This window comes from Bacillus rossius, chromosome 1 (genome assembly GCF_032445375.1).
Source record: "Bacillus rossius redtenbacheri isolate Brsri chromosome 1, Brsri_v3, whole genome shotgun sequence".
In the NCBI taxonomy this organism is placed as follows: Eukaryota; Metazoa; Arthropoda; class Insecta; order Phasmatodea; family Bacillidae; genus Bacillus; species Bacillus rossius.
In genome coordinates, this window is record NC_086330.1 from 102,460,048 (window position 1) to 102,477,051 (window position 17,004).

Consider the following 17,004-nt stretch of genomic DNA (forward strand, 5'->3'; position numbering starts at 1 on the left):
TAATGGGCCCAGTTTACTAGAGAGAAATTGGTTTCATCCCTTGTTTATTTCGGTTGAGGGTATATTTACAATGACTGAGTGTAGAGTGAAAGTTGATGAGTGCAGTGTGAAAACTGGTGGGTCATGGAACTGATATTTAGATATCCTAGAATGTTCGACAATAGTGTTCTGGGACAGTATAATGGTCCACCAGTAACTATCACCCTTAAAGATGAAGCCAAGCCTATATTTAGAAAAAGTTGGTGAGTGCCATTTGCTATCAGATAGAAAATAGGAGTGGCAATTGACAAACTCGTGGCAAGAGGGGTATATGAGCCTGTCCCTTAATCTGCATGGGCGACACCAATTGTGCCAATAATGAAGGCAGATGGATCTGTACGAATTTGTGCAGACTGCAAGGGTATGGTAAACACAGTATGCAGGGCAGAGTTATCCATTGCCTACTATCAATGAGGCACTGACATTGGCAGGAGGAAAATACTTCAGAAGATTAGATTTAGATGATGCCTGTCTTCAGTTACGAGTTGATGATCCAACAGTGGATTTGCTAACGGTAAACACCCACAAGGGCCTGTTTATAGTTCATCGGCTGTAGTTTGGAGTCATAGCCCAGCAATATTCCAAAGATTGATGGAAACCATGTTTGCTGGGGTAAGTGGTGTTGTGGTACTACTGGATGATGTTTCGATAGCAATCCAAATAATGAGGAACATTGGGCGAGAGTAACAGAATAGAGAGTAATAGAATTAAAAAAGTTGGATTGTGATTAAAGAAAGGTAAATGTGTGTGCATCAAAGGTAGTAAACTTTCTGGGATACAAGATAGATGGTGAAGGTTATTCACCCTACGCAAGAAAAAGTGAAAGCTATTTTCCATGTGCCAGAACCCTGTAATAAATAACTACAAGTAAATGATTTTGGGAAACAAGGCAAATGTGCTGGAGCCACTACACTGGCTCCTTGAGAAGAATGCTGCCCCGGGAGTGGGGAAAACATTTTAGAGGGTTTACCATGGCCAAGTAGCTCTTACAGGCAGACAGTGTATTGGTGCATTACGACCCTTCATGGCCTCTGGTGCTTACCTGCAACGCGTCAGACTATGGGGTTGGTGCAGCTCTAGTGCATGTCATGAATGGTGGAGAGGAACGACCAATAGCATTTGGATCTCAGTCCTTACATAAATGTGAACGCAACTATGCCCAACTAGATAAAGAAGCTTTGGCTGTGATTTTTGGGATGACAAAATTTTGGCAGTATTTGACAGGCAGGTCCTTTATGGTTATAACAGATCACAAACCATTGCTGCGATTGTTAGATGCCAGACGCCAGACATTTTGTCATTGCGTATGCTGTGCTGTAGCTTGCTGTTAGGCATACCATTTATATACCGGGCAGGGCTGGAGTCTCATTAAGACCTGCATGTTCGTGGAGAGGAGGAGGTACTTATGTTGGAGGAGATGTCGAAAGTACCCTTAGCCACTAAGGCAGTCACACAGGACACCACGGAAGATCCAGTGCTAAAACAGGTCAAACAGGTTGTGTTATACGGTTGGCCTCAGGAGTTACTTAGGTACAGTTTTGACCATATTGGAACAGAAGGTTGGAAATAGAAATATCCATATATCGAGACTGTTTGCTGTGGGGCGCACGGGTGGTGATTCCGCACCAACTACGAGCTGATCTGCTGCAATTATTGCATGCATCACATGATGGTGTAGTGTAGTACGTAATTACTTCTGGTGGCCGAAAATCGATAGTGAAATAGAGCATCTTGTCAGTGTCTGCCAAACTTTACAGTCGGAATGGAGAGTCCCGGCGAAGACATGCAGCATGAAGGGTGCTTCAAAACCCATGGTGCTATCTGATTGTGGATTTTGCTGGCCCATTCCAAGGAAAAAACATTCCTGATTGTGATGGACACATTTTCAAAATGGCTGGAGGTGAAGCTTGTGCCAACTTAAGCTGCAGGGCATCTTTAGCACCCATGGTATCCCCAACATTATTGTGTCGGACAATGGGATGGCCTTCACATAGAGTGAATTAAGACATTTCTGCAAAGGAATGGCATCACCTTCCGTTATGCACCTCCGTATCATCCGGCAAGTAATAGGCAAACGGAACTGATGGTCCAGACAGTCAAGGATAAACTGTGGAAGTTACAATCAGGGGCGGGAATACATGACTACAAAAAATATTGTTTGTGGTGTGCACAACTTCCAGGACGGTGACAGGCAAAACACCAGCGGAGCTCTTAATGGGCGTACATGTTTCGAAAAGTTGTTTCCCCTTTCATCGGGTCAAGAGACTGATGGAGCCAGGGATGATATGGTAACATTGAGTGTGAGTTTCGAGGATGTGACCCTATACCAATTTGCAACTATGTTACTGGCCTTAAGTGGGTCCCAGGGGTGGTGTTATGGAGGGAAGGCCCAGTGACTTACTAAGGTTCAAGAGGATGGAGGGCTGATCACCAGACTGCGTATTGACCAGCTACTGCGGCACACTCTGGTCAGTGGTGCATCCGGAAATAGCAGTCTCCTGAACCGTGCAGTTAACTCCACTCAAGGAGGTTGTAGCGGGCTTTGCTAAAAAGGAACCCTATGGTTGGAAATAATGCCAAGAGGAGGGTTGGGGAGTCCACTCAACAAGCAGTCCAACTGGTCTCGCAAGGGGACAGTGCAGAGCTGTTTTTGGGATTCCCATTGGCTATCCAGAACATCCAGAAAACGGAGGTCTCTCCGGCAGGCCGACAGCAGAGGAGTGGCAGGGCCGTTCCCAGGCTGTTATACAGGATGCCCCTACACCCTGTGAACATGATCAGGGATTCTGGAGGTCTTCAGCAGAGGAATGTGCAGGAGTCTCCGGTTCTTCCTACAGGATGTTCCTGTTTCGGGTGAACAGTACTGCAAAAGTGACAGCGAAGCAGATGTCTTCACGTGTTAGAGAGAAACAGAAGAAATTGAGTGATTATCGTCTGTGTGTTCAGGGAAAATCAAAATCTTTATGTAGTAGGCAGGATCATTCTTGGAGGGAAGGAGTGTAATGTATGACATTGTGATGCAAAATATCTAGGATGGCAGCATTGCAATGGGCGGGAGGCCGGAAGTTTCAGAGGTTATATTGTTGGTTGTGCAGTAAACAAACGGCAATCATGAGAATCGCGACACATCGGGTGGTTAAGGATTATGTGCAGACATAACAGAGGAGTCAGTTCAAATAGAGTTTGTCACTGGATTCCTTCCGCTTCCTTGTACTTCTCTTCAATGAGGCTGTTAGTTACGGCACCCCTCCTTCCCTTTCACCCTCCCAGGTAAGCACCATGTATCTCAGCATTTTTGCTTTCTGACAGATGGCTTTTCAACTACAGCTGCAAAACTCAGTTTGTTTTCCTAATTGCCACGTGCTGTTTTAAAAAAAAATACATGTTTAGTCACTTTACTGACGAAAGTGGCACCCAAAAGCTCTAGTAAATATCATAAATTTACTAATTTTAATAATTTTTTATTTCTGTGAGACTCGTATTCCCAATTATTATTAACCACACTGAAATACGTCCACTTTGAGTGGTGGACACATCATATTAAGTTAAGATAGACAGCTGAGTAGGCTCTTGGAGGCGGCCCACACACTCAGTCTGCACAATATCTCTCCTCGTGGTCGTCCATACAAAAGAAACTGTTACTTCCAGTCATTGCTTTTATTCATCTACTCACGCTTACAAATTTACTGTTAATCAAAGCCAGTGGCACGAATCAGTATAATAGGTGGTCCAGGGCACCATGACTGAAGTTTAGAGTTTGTATGGTAAAACATTTGGCGAGCGATTTAAATAATGATTAGGCTAAACTGTCTTCTGTCCGAGGTAAGCTCTGAAGTTAAAAGAAAACGATTTATGTGAATTAAAGTAACAGATGGACGGTGATCACAGAAAAACAAAAGTTGAAGACGATGGGGTGCGCGGAGCTCCTTACCTCGGTCAGTGGCGGCAATAGAATGGCTCCAGCATGCCATAGAGGAAGGTCACTCTCTTACATCCGGTTGATGGCCGTTACATTTCAAAAGTACACCACAAGGAATAGAATAAACACATAAAAGCCCTTATTTAAATCAGCCTACTGGCTGCAGATAACAACATAAGGTAACTATTTTTTTTAAAACTAACTAAATATTTAAATGTGGGATAGCTCGGAAGTGTTCAGGTCACTGAATATTTGTTACATTATACATTAAATTTAAAGAAAAGCCCATTTTGAAAGGTTACCTTCATCCACTAAACATAAAACACTTAGGGGGGGAAAAAAATAGATAAATTTAATTATGTTGGCATTGTTAACTTACCTAAGCACTGATGTCAAGTCTGCCGGTGCAGGATTCAAATGCACACAAGACACAGTAGCACTGAGAAGGGGGAGGGGCAAAGAAATGGTGACCAGTGATTGATGGATCACATCGCTTTAGGAAGGGCAGTGCCCCTGGTCAATGTCAAAGCTTAAATTTTTTGGAACTAAAATTATATATTATGTATGGGAGTCCTGCAATCATCATTTGACCCATTCATATTTTTAAAATGCTTTTGGAATATCTGATCATCTGCTTTTACTGAGCTTGCCTGGTCTCTGCTGCTCCAGTGGGTTCAGTAGAATATAACCCTGACGCACGTCCTCCCTCTCCAGTGCACGAAAAAGGAGGGGGGTTCCTCGCGGTAAGGGGGAGGGGAGGAACTGTCAGAGTTTCGCCCTCAGAGGCAGGGGAAGGTGGCCTCCTTTGGAGGGTAACAGGCTCCCACTTGGCGACTCGGAGGTGGCCGCGAGCGGGGGGGGATCTCGATGATCTGGCGGTTGGCCTGTGGGGGTGCAGGCCGCAGCTGTGGTCGGGTCGGCTGGCGCAGGGCCGTCTGCGGGGTCACCCCTCGGAGGTCGCTCGGGGGTCGCTGGTTGATGGCCCGTGCTGCGACATGGGCGGCTGTTGGTGGTGCCCTCGTTGGTGAGGCTGGCAGTGGGGTGATCACTGCAGGTACTCGAAAGCACCCGGGGGAGTACCGCTCCCGCGTCGGTGGGCCCCTATGCACTGCGAGAGGCGCGGGGACGCGACCCCCACGAGCGCGGGCGGCCTCGTCTCGTAGCACCGTATAGATATTTCTAGGGCCAGTCTCCTCCCGTAACTTGGCTGCTAGCACCTTCGCTGCTTTCTTTTGGCCGGCCCGGTGTCTCGGCATTTAAGGGGAGGCGGACAGGAAGGCTGGTCGCGGAGGCAGGAATGGTCTTCGGTTTTTACTCCCCCAGCTGGTGTCTGACACCTGAACACGGAAAAGGGGGGGGGGATGGTGAGAGGGGCGATCCCTCTAAATGGCAGTGGGGTGGGGTGTCTTCCCTAGGTCCCTGAGCGCGAACACAGGGCTAGGGGAGAGGCTCTGGTTCGACCTCTGTCCTTCCTCGACTCTGGGAACTCGGATGGCGATTAAAACCGCCCTCCGACTTCACCTGGCCGGGAGGCTAAAGCCAAGTGCGGGAGAAACACGGAGGCCCCCTGGCCTTCCCCAACACGCGGAGTTACCAGCGTAGTGTTAGGAGGACCGGAGTTGTCTCTCCTCGCCAGGCGAGAGGAAATCGGTACGCGATGTAACCGCGTAGTCCCGACTCGCTCGCTCGGCGGTTCTGTTTCCCCCTCCGCCGGGGAAAGAGGTCTGATACGCGATGTAACCGCGTAGTACCAGCCCTCTCGCTCGGCGAAGACACTTGGAGGCAGTCAGACTGACCGGCCCGGGACCCAAACTCCCTTTGGAACCAGGAATGGCGGAATTACCTGCCAATGCCAGCTCCCGCGCAGTAGCGTGGAGAGTGAATCCGGGAACGGCTGTCGTCCGGAGATTTTCCCCCCCTTGGTTCGGACAGGAAGGCTGTGGAGGGGTGGCGGAACTGACGGGGTTTCGAGATCTTAACACAGCACGTTCTGGTAAGCAGCTTTTTTATTCACGGGAACACAGCACGAACACGAGAGTTCCCAGCCTCTGGCGGCAGCGATAGACTTCGTTGTCGCTTGGTCGCGCACGCGAAGGGCGAGACTGCTCGTCAGGAGGCGAGCGCCCTACTACCCGCTGAGGGCTCTCCGCAGGGCCCTTTTATACCTGATAGCCGGATGAAAGAAGGAGAGGGGGGGGGGGGCGGAGGAAGCCTCATTTGCGGGCAAGGGTGGAGCGTCCTGTGCTGCGGGTCGCCAAATTGCCCAGGGGTCGAGCGCCCACCCGGCGCTCGGCCCGGTAAACGGCCGCTCGGGGCGGTGGACAATCTCTCCGAAACTGGGAGAGGGGGCGCATGGCGACGGCTCTTGTAGATAAGACCGCCGGCGGCGCGTCAAGCCCCCCCAATCTGTCAGCCGGAGCCGTCGGTGTCGACTTCCTTCCTTCCTTCTGATCGTGGGCGGGGTTGAAGGGTGGCGTATGGGCGGGGGTGTCTGATCTCTCTACCCGTCCCTTATATAGTATGGTTAGGGTAGGGGCATGTACTAAATGGCTGGGACTCTCGTGCTTACCCTATACATATAAACATTCCTAGACACTCACACATTTTTTTCTCTCTCTTCTGCTGGTGGTCTGCTCCAGCAGATGGGGTTGACCTGCGGGGTCAGGACCACCCTGAGCTTACAAGCGCCTATCTATGCTTTCGAGCCAGGTAGTGAGAAGTGACAATAACTCTTTATTGGGCTCTAGGCATAGTTACATGGCATCAGCTCTTTGGGTGCGGGGTCCTGGGTTCGCCTCCACACGGTGAGGGTGGCGGGAGTTCTCTTGGTGGCCCCCTGGCGCCGTCCCCTCTCTGGTCCGCCATGTTGATGGGGTGCAGGAGGAGCAGCGGGTCCTCCATTAGGCCTCGGCGTAGCGACGAGGACTATCCTCCATTGTGCGTCGGCAGTCCCTCCAGGGAGGGACCCGTCGTTGCGGCGGAGAATCTCGAGGGTTCGGTGGGTTTTCCCCGATTGGGGGGCTCGGCTCCCCTGGGGGCTCCGACTCGACGTCCTTTGGGGCGGGCTCGCAGGTCTGTGGGGGGGTGACCTGGGTATCCCGTGGGAAGACAGCAAGCGCCTTTGACTCCCTCTCTCCGAGGGGCACGGACGCACTCGGTTCAGGTAGCTCGGCTCTGGTGCAGGGCCCTCCGTGTGGCGTGCGACCTTCCGTTGGCGTCTGTCTTGGCTGGGCGGGCCTGCGCTCGCTGAGTCGTTGTGACTCCGCCTGTGGTTGCCCTGGAGTGGGCGTGCGACTGAGGGGCCTCATTTCGACTCCCCCCTGAGGTGCCGGTGTCCCCGGAGGCGAGGGCGGAGGGGTGGTGTCCGCCTCGTCCCCTTCCTGATGGGATTCGGGAGGCCCTTTCTTCTGGATTGGGTCTGGGTCTACCTCTGGTGCGTGAGCTCTCTTCACTTGGGAGATGTGGGATTTCCGCATGTTCCCCTGTTGATCTTGGAGCCATACCGTATTACCCCGTCGGCAAGTCACCTGGAGGGGGCCCTCCCATTTGGGGTGGAAGCCGGCATGGAAATGCCTTAGCTTGTTGCTGAGGGGGTGGGTTCGGAGGTACACCTGGTGACCCTCCTGTACTTTAGACTCCTTATTGCTTAAAGGGGGGTATTTCTGGGCGATATAGGCGGTTTGCCGGCGATGAGCTTCCCGAATGCGCAGCATCTGTTCTCTGCGCACTGCTTCGGCATCTGGGACCTCGCTGGGGTTAGTTCCCCACTCCCATTCTCCGGGGCGATGTAACGTGTGACCCAGCAAAAGTTCGGCCGGGGAGGTACCTATGGCCTCATTATGCCGCCGTCTGAGTGAAAACAGGATATTGGGGACATGCGAGCACCAACGCCTATGGTCCTCCGTCATGCAAAGCCGCAACCCTTTCTTTATCTCTTGGTTGCGACGTTCTGTGGGATTCCCTTGAGGGTGATACCCTGGGGTAGTCCAGGCAGTGGTGCGCCAGCGCCTGCAGGCGGCCTTCCACTGGGTCCCTGTAAACTGGGGGCCATTGTCCGAAAGGAGGCTCTTGGGATATCCCCAGCGGGGGAAGAACTCGGCCTCCAACCTTCTGATTAAGGTCAGGGCTTCGGCATTCGGAAGAGGATAGGCCTCTACCCACCTCGAGAATAACTCGGTGACGACCAGGAGGTAGCGTTGTCCTTTCGTGGATCGGGGGTAGGGCCCCATAAGGTCGATGGCTATCGTGTCCCACGGTCGGGTGGGCCTCCTGGGAATTCCTGTGGCGCGCTCTCCCCCGTGTGCCTTCGACACGGCACAGCGCTCACACTGATTGACATAAGCCTGCACATCCTTCGTCATCCCTGCCCAGGCGAACCGACGAGTGATTTCTCGTAAGGTCTCCCGGCCTCCAGGATGGCCTGCGTGGGCATGCTTGTGGCTATAGGCACAGAGGTCTGCCCTGAGGGTGTGGGGTACCCACAGTTTCCATTCTGCGCTGCCCAGGTTGGGTCTCATCCAGATGTAACCCTGCTCCTCTTTGTACTGTTGGGGCTGCCGGAAAAGGATTTCTCTTATCGTCCCATCCTTCTGTTGTTCTCGGGCAAATACCTCATGGTCGAGTTTGCGCTCAAGGGCCTGCACACTCTTTCCTGGTTGGACCCCTATACTCGGGGGTAGTTCGGGTGGCAGGGCGTGCTCCCATTCCTCAAGGGGGGGGATGGGCCCCAGTGGGGTTGGGTGCTCTAGAGAGTGCATCGGGCAGCTCATTCTCTTTGCCCGGGCAATGCTGAAGGGTAAACGAAAACTCTTGGAGTAGCAGAGCCCAACGTCCTAACTTAGACTTACTTGCGCTCATCGTATGTAGCCACGTGAGAGCTTGGTTGTCCATCCGGAGAAGGAAGTGCACATCCTCGAGGTGATACCGGAACTTTTGGATACCCCAGATGATGGCCAGGCATTCTTGTTCGTTCGAATGGTACCTCTGCTCCGTCTTAGTGAGCAGGGTGCTGGCGTAGGCTATCACCCGTTTAGACTTTCCGGGTCCTTCTTGGAAGAGGACTGCCCCGAGTCCGACTCCACTGGCATCTGTCTGAAGGATGAGAGGGGTGTCCGTTTGGGGGCGGTACAACATAGCTGGTTGGGCGAACTGTTCTTTTAGACTGCGGAAGGCCTTCTCCTCTGTGGCTGTCCAGTGCCAACGGCTAGTTTTCTGTAGGAGCTGGTTTAGGGGCCCCATGCCTCCTGCGACATTGGGTATGAAGTCCCGCAACCAGTTGCACAGGCCGAGAAACTGCCTGAGTTGCTTGCGGTTCTTAGGGGCTGCGGCTTCCTGAATTGCCCGAATTTTCTCTGTTTGCGGAAAATTGCCGTCAGGGGTAACCCGATGACCCAGAAAATCTACTTCGGTCTTTCCGAAATGACATTTTTCTAGGCGGCAGCTGAGCCGTGAAGGGCAAACCGCTCTAGCACTAGTTGGAGATGAGTCTGATGCTCCCCCCAGGACTGGGAGAAAATTATTACGTCATCTAAGTAGGCATAGCAGAATTCCCCGAGGTATCCTGTCAGGACCGTGGATGACATGAGGCGCTGGAAAGTAGCTGGGGCATTCTTGAGCCCGAAGGGCATCACCTTGAACTGTAGCACTTCGCCGTTGGGGGCGGTGAAGGCGGTATATTGCCTTGAGTCCGGATGGACGGGGATCTGCCAATAACCATATCTCAAGTCGAGGGTGCTGAATATTTTTGCCCCTCCCAGGGATTTGAGGGTATTCCCTAGATTCAAGCTGGGGGGTGCGACGGGCTGTGTGATCTGATTTAAGTCGTGATAGTTCACGCAGAACCTGAGGGTCCCATCTTTCTTGGGTACGAGCACCACTCGGGCATTGTAGGCCGAGACTGAGGGTTCTATTATGTCCAGTTGCTTCATCTCTTGAATCTGCGTCTCTATGAGACCCCGGCGATGGACCGATGGTTCTCCTGACCTCTGGTGAATTGGGCGTTGGTGCACCAGGTGGATCTCATGACTGATGCTGGAGGTCTGGTGGAGAGTGCTGTGGTGCGCAAAGACCTCCTGATTAGCAGACAAGGTATCCACCAGGCTTGGGACCTCGTGGTCGGCCAACTGATGGTTAAGCTCTTCTCCCGAAATCCTTTGGTGGGTCGGTTGTTGCTGGGGCCTCTTCCAAGTGATGGAGGTTCTTTGGGTGTCCCCAAGATAGATCCGGTTCTGGTGGCAGTCGATTACCGCCTTCTGTTGTGTTAACCAGGGCTGCCCGAGTATCATGGTCTCTCGCAGTTCGTCTGAGACAAAAAATCGGGAGACTATGGGGCGACCGGAAAGTCTCACCTCGAGGTCCACTGTTCCCTTGACTGGAAGGGTGGTTCCCACCTGGGCCATATATATCGGCTCCGGGGGGTCTGGGTTTAGGGCGACCCTGGGTCCCGCATGAGAGGCCCTTATGAAATTTCCTGATGCGGCCGTATCCAGTAAGGCCAGGATGTTTTTCCCCTGAACCTCGACGGTGATCCGGGGAGCCTCCGAAAGAGGGCCCTGGGTGGTTAGCACGGATATCTGGGGGTCTCTGTTTACCTCGCCGGGCGGCCCGACCCTCTTGTCGTCCCGGCGGGGTCGTTTCCCGCTTCCTTAGAGGGTGGCTCTGAGGGAGTGGTGGCGGGCGGCTCCTTTTTCTTCCCCAAGTATACTGCACAATCCTTGTGGAAGTGGCGTCCCGGGCAGTGCCAGCACTTGGGAAGCTGCGGGGGTGGGTAGGAGAGCAACCTGTCGGCTTGTCCCCTCCTCCCGTTCTCGGCGGGGGGTCTAGCGAGCTGCGCAGGTGCTCTGCCCCTGCCCTTCTCGCGGTCCCTCTCTTCTATGTCTTGTTCTCTCACCCGGGCTCTTTTAACCAGCTCCTCGAAGCTGCTGGGCTCGGGGTTGCGGAGGTGGGCTTTGACCTCTGGGCTCATGAGGCGAAGGATGAGTTCCACCCCTGTCTCTTCCTGCTGGTTGGGGAGCACTCGATGTATTAGTTGAACTTTGTGCCTGATAAAGATCTCCGACTCCTCTCCCAGGCGTTGGTGCTGACTGTACAGTTCTGCCGTCAGGAGGGAAAGAACCTCTTTCCCTGAGAATCTCTCCTGTAATCGCTCTGCGAACTGGCTCCAGGTGGTAATGAACTCGCCGTACCGGCTCCACCATTCCCCGGCCTTCCCTGTGAGACGGCTCTTAGCCCTGGCTACCCATAAAGAGGCGGGTAGCTGTATCCGGGCAAATTCCGTACGGCAGCTCTCTAAGAACTCGCCTGGGTCTCCTTGGGGCTTCCCTGCGTACTCTGGGATGCCCTCTGGCTCTATATGGGTGGTCCTGTCTGTCATTTTCCTCGTCCCGGGGTATGCATGACTGGTGCGAGCGGCGCGACAGAGGGGGCAATAATATTCCAATCCCTCGCTGTTCCGGTCCTCGTCCCGCCATCCTAGGCACAGATAGTGGTAGGTTCTTGGGCAACTCTCACAGGTGGTTCTGCGCACCCCTTCTCCCCCACACTCAGGGAGATCACAACTGGTTTGCCTAAGTCGACAAGGTGGGCACCTGAACTCAAGGTCGGTGAGGTCCCTGTCTGCGTCTTCCCATCCCAGGCAGGCGTAATGATAAGCTCCCCCACAATGAGCGCAGGCGATGTTTCTGGTGCCTGTCCCAGGACAGTCTGGATGCACACACGGGGCTCCTGGGTTAACTGTGGGCCTACCGTCGGTGGCCATGGTACTAACTGGGCGCCACGGGATTATTTTAAGACGCCCCGACGTCTGGTAGTGCTCGGCGAGATACTCTTAATCAAGGGATTTCCCCTGGTTCCGCTGTTCCGATTCAACGGATAACAGTGGGGCCCCACGTTGGGCGCCAAGAAATTAACTTGACGCATGTCCTCCCTCTCCAGTGGACGAAAAAGGAGGGGGGTTCCTCGTGGTAAGGGGGAGGGGAGGAACTGTCAGAGTTTCGCCCTCAGAGGCAGGGGAAGGTGGCCTCCTTTGGAGGGTAACAGGCTCCCACTTGGCGACTCGGAGGTGGCCGCGAGCGGGGGGGGGATCTCGATGATCTGGCGGTTGGCCTGTGGGGGTGCAGGCCGCAGCTGTGGTCGGGTCGGCTGGCGCAGGGCCGTCTGCGGGGTCACCCCTCGGAGGTCGCTCGGGGGTCGCTGGTTGATGGCCCGTGCTGCGACATGGGCGGCTGTTGGTGGTGCCCTCGTTGGTGAGGCTGGCAGTGGGGTGATCACTGCAGGTACTCGAAAGCACCCGGGGGAGTACCGCTCCCGCGTCGGTGGGCCCCTATGCACTGCGAGAGGCGCGGGGACGCGACCCCCACGAGCGCGGGCGGCCTCGTCTCGTAGCACCGTATAGATATTTCTAGGGCCAGTCTCCTCCTGTAACTTGGCTGCTAGCACCTTCGCTGCTTTCTTTTGGCCGGCCCGGTGTCTCGGCATTTAAGGGGAGGCGGACAGGAAGGCTGGTCGCGGAGGCAGGGATGGTCTTCGGTTTTTACTCCCCCAGCTGGTGTCTGACACCTGAACACGGAAAAGGGGGGGGGGATGGTGAGAGGGGCGATCCCTCTAAATGGCAGTGGGGTGGGGTGTCTTCCCTAGGTCCCTGAGCGCGAACACAGGGCTAGGGGAGAGGCTCTGGTTCGACCTCTGTCCTTCCTCGACTCTGGGAACTCGGATGGCGATTAAAACCGCCCTCCGACTTCACCTGGCCGGGAGGCTAAAGCCAAGTGCGGGAGAAACACGGAGGCCCCCTGGCCTTCCCCAACACGCGGAGTTACCAGCGTAGTGTTAGGAGGACCGGAGTTGTCTCTCCTCGCCAGGCGAGAGGAAATCGGTACGCGATGTAACCGCGTAGTCCCGACTCGCTCGCTCGGCGGTTCTGTTTCCCCCTCCGCCGGGGAAAGAGGTCTGATACGCGATGTAACCGCGTAGTACCAGCCCTCTCGCTCGGCGAAGACACTCGGAGGCAGTCAGACTGACCGGCCCGGGACCCAAACTCCCTTTGGAACCAGGAATGGCGGAATTACCTGCCAATGCCAGCTCCCGCGCAGTAGCGTGGAGAGTGAATCCGGGAACGGCTGTCGTCCGGAGATTTTCCCCCCCTTGGTTCGGACAGGAAGGCTGTGGAGGGGTGGCGGAACTGACGGGGTTTCGAGATCTTAACACAGCACGTTCTGGTAAGCAGCTTTTTTATTCACGGGAACACAGCACGAACACGAGAGTTCCCAGCCTCTGGCGGCAGCGATAGACTTCGTTGTCGCTTGGTCGCGCACGCGAAGGGCGAGACTGCTCGTCAGGAGGCGAGCGCCCTACTACCCGCTGAGGGCTCTCCGCAGGGCCCTTTTATACCTGATAGCCGGATGAAAGAAGGAGAGGGGGGGGGGCGGAGGAAGCCTCCCTTGCGGGCAAGGGTGGAGCGTCCTGTGCTGCGGGTCGCCGAATTGCCCAGGGGTCGAGCGCCCACCCGGCGCTCGGCCCGGTAAACGGCCGCTCGGGGTGGTGGACAATCTCTCCGAAGCTGGGAGGGGGGGCGCATGGCGACGGCTCTCGTAGATAAGACCGCCGGCGGCGCGTCAACCCCTCACAGGAGCAAAAACAGTATGGTCTCATGACCTTGCTCCCAGTCTCTGTATGTGTGGTAAACAAGGGAACTGTTGTCAGTAAAAATATACAGTGCAGTAAATTACAGAATACACTATTAGTGATACCTTTTTTAATGGGCACACTGCATACATATCCTCTTCATTGCCTAGGTCCCCAATTATTTCAGTAAATTTATCTGAAACATGCAAATATATTTATATAACTTGCAATTAAGTCTCAATATTTGGTATATAATTTACTTTGCCTAAATAATAATGTTTTGATTTGAACAAAACTTTACTACCTATTTTACAATAATTTTTCATGATTCCTTCAAATTAATTTTTTAATTTTTTTTTCTAATTATTATATTTTAATTGTGACTTATTACTTTCTTCTTTAAAACATAATTTTTAAAAGTAAAAATTTGATTTTAATTCCAAAAACCTATATAACCTGACCAATTAGTTTTCTAAGGTGTAAAATAGTAGACTGCTAGGTCTCAAGTTAAGTTAAAATAATATTTAAACTGTAAGTACTTATTTGTGATGGGTTAATTTGATTCTTTGATTTTTTGATACCTACTGGTGAATATTTAAGATTTTGAATTTATATTTGAAATTTTAAGCCATCTATTCAAATTATTAAACTTAAATTGAAGACTAAAATTGTAAGATATTGATAACAAAAACTATAAAAATACATATTGACTTTAAGCATGTTACATATTAATTATTTAACTCTATTTAACAAAATTATTTAGATTCACATTGTGTGTTCAATACACCTATCCCTCACTTAGCACGTATTCAGATTGCACTGCTTCATATAGCGCAATGTTAATTTTACTGCCCCATTCTTGAATAGCACGTCTGTAAATTTCAGTTAGCGCAAAATCTCCACAGGAAAAAAAAAAAACAAGTCGGGCACGACACCACGAAGTCTGTTTCAACTTTTGTATACAACAGATGTGCCGTGGGATACAGTTAGCCAAACAAGGGGGGGAAAGATGCACGCGCAGATCTGTCTGCGCTATCGGATATTGTATTAAACATCAGCTATGACAAGTTAAATTGCTGCTATGAAGTGTAAAGGACCAAATTTTTTTTACTTCCGCGCGTATGCCGTCATGCCGTACCGTTGTCACCTGGCCACAGACCGGGCCGTGAACTCAGTGTAGCTAGTGGCAAGGAATTCACACAAACAAAAGCAACGTCTGCCCATTCAGCTGCCGGTAACTGTACGTGCTTGATCACTCATAATTCATAATGCATCGTGTTCAAGTATTTGAGACAAAACTAGAAGTATTACGGCGCGCAGATTGACATGAAGGCCACGCTTATGTTGGCCGCACTTTTTTTTAGCAAGTCAACTGTGCGCACAATTTTCTTTTAAAGACGTTTTTAAACTTTATAACCTTTATCTGTTAGTCTGCGTCGCCGCGGTGTACCGTTTATAAAAAAGTAGCCAGCGCTAGTTGGCATCATTCATGTTTGACTATGTTGCTTCCCGAATACAGCGCGCGCACGTAGTCTAATATCGATATTGATATTTCTCCGATTGCATGCAACGCGCGCTCTCTGTCTTATGCCGATTTAACTACATTTGATAGTCCGCACTATTTCGTGGTGTGTACTACGACGAGTTATGCATTAATTCAGGCCCGCATTCGGATCACAGATATTGTTTTTCTATTTAAAGTTGAAGAAAGGTTTTTCTTGCATGACTTATTAATTTTAATTGTTTGGCATGCTTTTTTATGCCCTACTTTTTAAACAAACGTACTTTCCATGAATGGGTTATGTTTTATGAATAACTTTACCTACCAACAATTTTTTTCGCATAAAAAGTGCACCCATACTTTTAAAACTTGATCTTATTATAAATTGTGCAACGATTATGTGATAAGATGCGGTAAGCACTTTAATTTTTTTAATTTAAAAAGTAATTATCCAGACAGTAATATCGGATTCACTGTCAGTAAAGGATGGTTTGGAAAGATACGCGACGTGAGTTTAAGGTCACGCCCGGGCGGGATAGTCAGTCAGCTGACTGACGATGAAGTACATAACCACGTATCTCCCGTTACGCTGTGTCGTATTTGACATACAAAGTGCGATAGGAGGCATATAAAGATTAATGATGTGACATATTTAGCGTTGAGTGTTATTTTACGCATTTATATTACGTAAAGTATATTTTTCTAAACAATTCTGAAACACATTAATTGAATTAGCCTTGCTATTTATGGAAACTAATGCTTCAAAATACGCAATTTTGAATAACACGAGCATTTTTAGGAACAAATTAGTCGTGCTAAGTGAGGGATAGGTGTACTGTACTTGGTTTCATTCAGATATGTAGTTCTTTTTACTCAGTTTTATTATTTTTGTATAAATTAAAATAATTTTTTTTTTTATATTAACATTCAGCTACCCTAAATACCCTTGAAAAATAACAAAGAATTGATCTGAGAATCAATGAGTACAATTTCAGAACTGACATTGCAATAAACAGGCATTCATATAGCTTTTTTTTTCTAAATAATATAAATTTTTTAATTAAATTGTTAAGTTTTACCTTGAATATGATTCACTTAGTTTGGGTGTGTAGTAATACTTTGTAGTGTATTTTTTTCCAGATTGAAGATGATGTACTCTGTAGTCAAATGTTGACCCTTAATCTTGAAGAATATCCAGAGAAACTATAAAGAATTTACCATGTGTTTCTTTTGCTTTTTAAAGACTTAAGTCATACTATTACCTTTACTTGATTTAGCCCATTTATCTTTTGTAATGATATTGTTTGCAACTTACATGCATTAATTTATATAAGAGAATATGTTGGGACTATCTCTAAACAGTAAAATGCTTATGCTTTAAAAAGAAAATGTAGATTATATTGGTACATTTTATGTTAAAAAAGAAACAATTTGGTTTGTCACAAAGTGTTCTTGAACTAAGCTGAATGCAGAGATTTGTGCAGTTTTTCTGTTCTTTGTATTTTTTATTTAATTCAATTCATTGCACTTTCGAATGGAATAATTTAATAATCCTTTTGTAGAGCATTGCTAAAAGCAAACGACATTGGTTAATATGAATGAGTGTGTGTTTGTATGTGTTAGAAAAATTAATTGGCATAAACATAAAACCAAATATTACAATGATGCTGTTTATTAAACATTAAGATTTTTTTTTTAAATTTTTATGATGCACAGAACATTTCAAGCTTGGCATAGTTCTGACAGTCGTAAACAAGGTTTTCTATATGCATAAGTCCACAGATAATTATATCGCTCTCTTGCCATTATCTGAAATCTTTTAAACTTCTAGGTTATCTTCAAGGTTACATGTAATTTACTTTCTGTGCTAGACATTTTGAATCTATGTACTATAAAAAAACTATTAACATTTTTCACCTATTCCGAA

At 49.9% G+C, this 17,004-nt stretch overlaps 1 protein-coding gene across 3 annotated transcripts in view; it reads left to right on the top strand.

Moving 5' to 3' along the window:
* LOC134540903 (structural maintenance of chromosomes protein 1A-like) overlaps positions 1-16,739 on the top strand; it is a 151,457-nt gene extending 134,718 nt beyond the window's left edge. For all 3 annotated transcript variants that reach the window (XM_063383972.1, XM_063383989.1, XM_063383981.1), the window contains exon 24: positions 16,218-16,739. In XM_063383972.1, the coding sequence (XP_063240042.1) occupies positions 16,218-16,286 (69 nt within the window). In that variant the 3' untranslated portion in view covers positions 16,287-16,739. The remainder of the gene's footprint in view (positions 1-16,217) is intronic.
* The last annotated feature ends 265 nt before the right edge of the window (positions 16,740-17,004 follow it).